The sequence below is a fragment of the Porites lutea genome, chromosome 1, assembly GCF_958299795.1.
Source record: "Porites lutea chromosome 1, jaPorLute2.1, whole genome shotgun sequence".
Classification (NCBI taxonomy): domain Eukaryota; kingdom Metazoa; phylum Cnidaria; class Anthozoa; order Scleractinia; family Poritidae; genus Porites; species Porites lutea.
The window spans coordinates 22050512-22051297 of NC_133201.1; the positions used below are offsets into that span (position 1 = coordinate 22050512).

General features: G+C 36.6%; 1 protein-coding gene across 2 annotated transcripts in view; it reads right to left on the bottom strand.

The window, feature by feature from the left end:
• Positions 1-252: 252 nt before the first annotated feature.
• LOC140936308 (uncharacterized) overlaps positions 253-786 on the bottom strand; it is a 2470-nt gene continuing 1936 nt past the window's right edge. For both annotated transcript variants that reach the window (XR_012165374.1, XM_073385760.1), the window contains exon 2: positions 253-511. Coding sequence is in view for 1 of the 2 variants with exons in the window: in XM_073385760.1 (XP_073241861.1) it covers positions 384-511 (128 nt within the window). In the remaining variant the exon portion in view is untranslated. The remainder of the gene's footprint in view (positions 512-786) is intronic.

Sequence of the window (786 nt, forward strand, 5' to 3'; positions counted from 1 at the left end):
ATGAATTAATACTAAATATGCCAAGGACTTTAAGCTGGCTAAACAAAGGGGCGGTATTTGCTAGATAGTGAGCTTTTGTTATGAGCCGCACTAGACGCTTTTGCAAAAGGTAAATACAGTTTAGGTTGGAACAGTAGGTGGAGGACGAGGCGACATTACAGTATGTTAAGAAAGGATATACAAAAGGTGACAATGATTTTGAAAACATTTTAAAATGACATTGTAGAAAACCTTTTCTGCAGTTCTTGTGTTACAATTTGACGATAGTTGTTACGTAGATGCGAAAAAACATCCCTTAGCCTCGTTTTCAACTCGCAATTCCACACTGAATACCTCTCTTCGTTAACCAATCAGAATGCGTGATTTTACTCAATTATGCAATTCTATAATAAATACCATCTACCATGAACTATATCAGTACCTGCTGAGTGACTTTGCTCTTGTTCACCAAGCAGAGAGCATTCCATGCTACATTCAACCTGGAGGACCTGACTTTCATGTTCTTCCATGGCTAAGAAGATAAGATAAAATCTTTATTTGGGCAAGAATTTTCCCTCCCTCCTACATACACCTATTGTTCAAAGAAAACATGTCAGAACAATACTGAGCCAAAAGTTGTGATTTTATGGGGAATTGTTTTTAAGAATAAACGAGCTGAGCTTGACAATATTCCTGGAAATATTATTTACTACACTGTACCCTCCAATGAATGAATAACTTGATAACCACACTCAAAACTGGTTTATAATATTTCCCCATCTCTCAACACAAGGAGTTTTTGAGCAT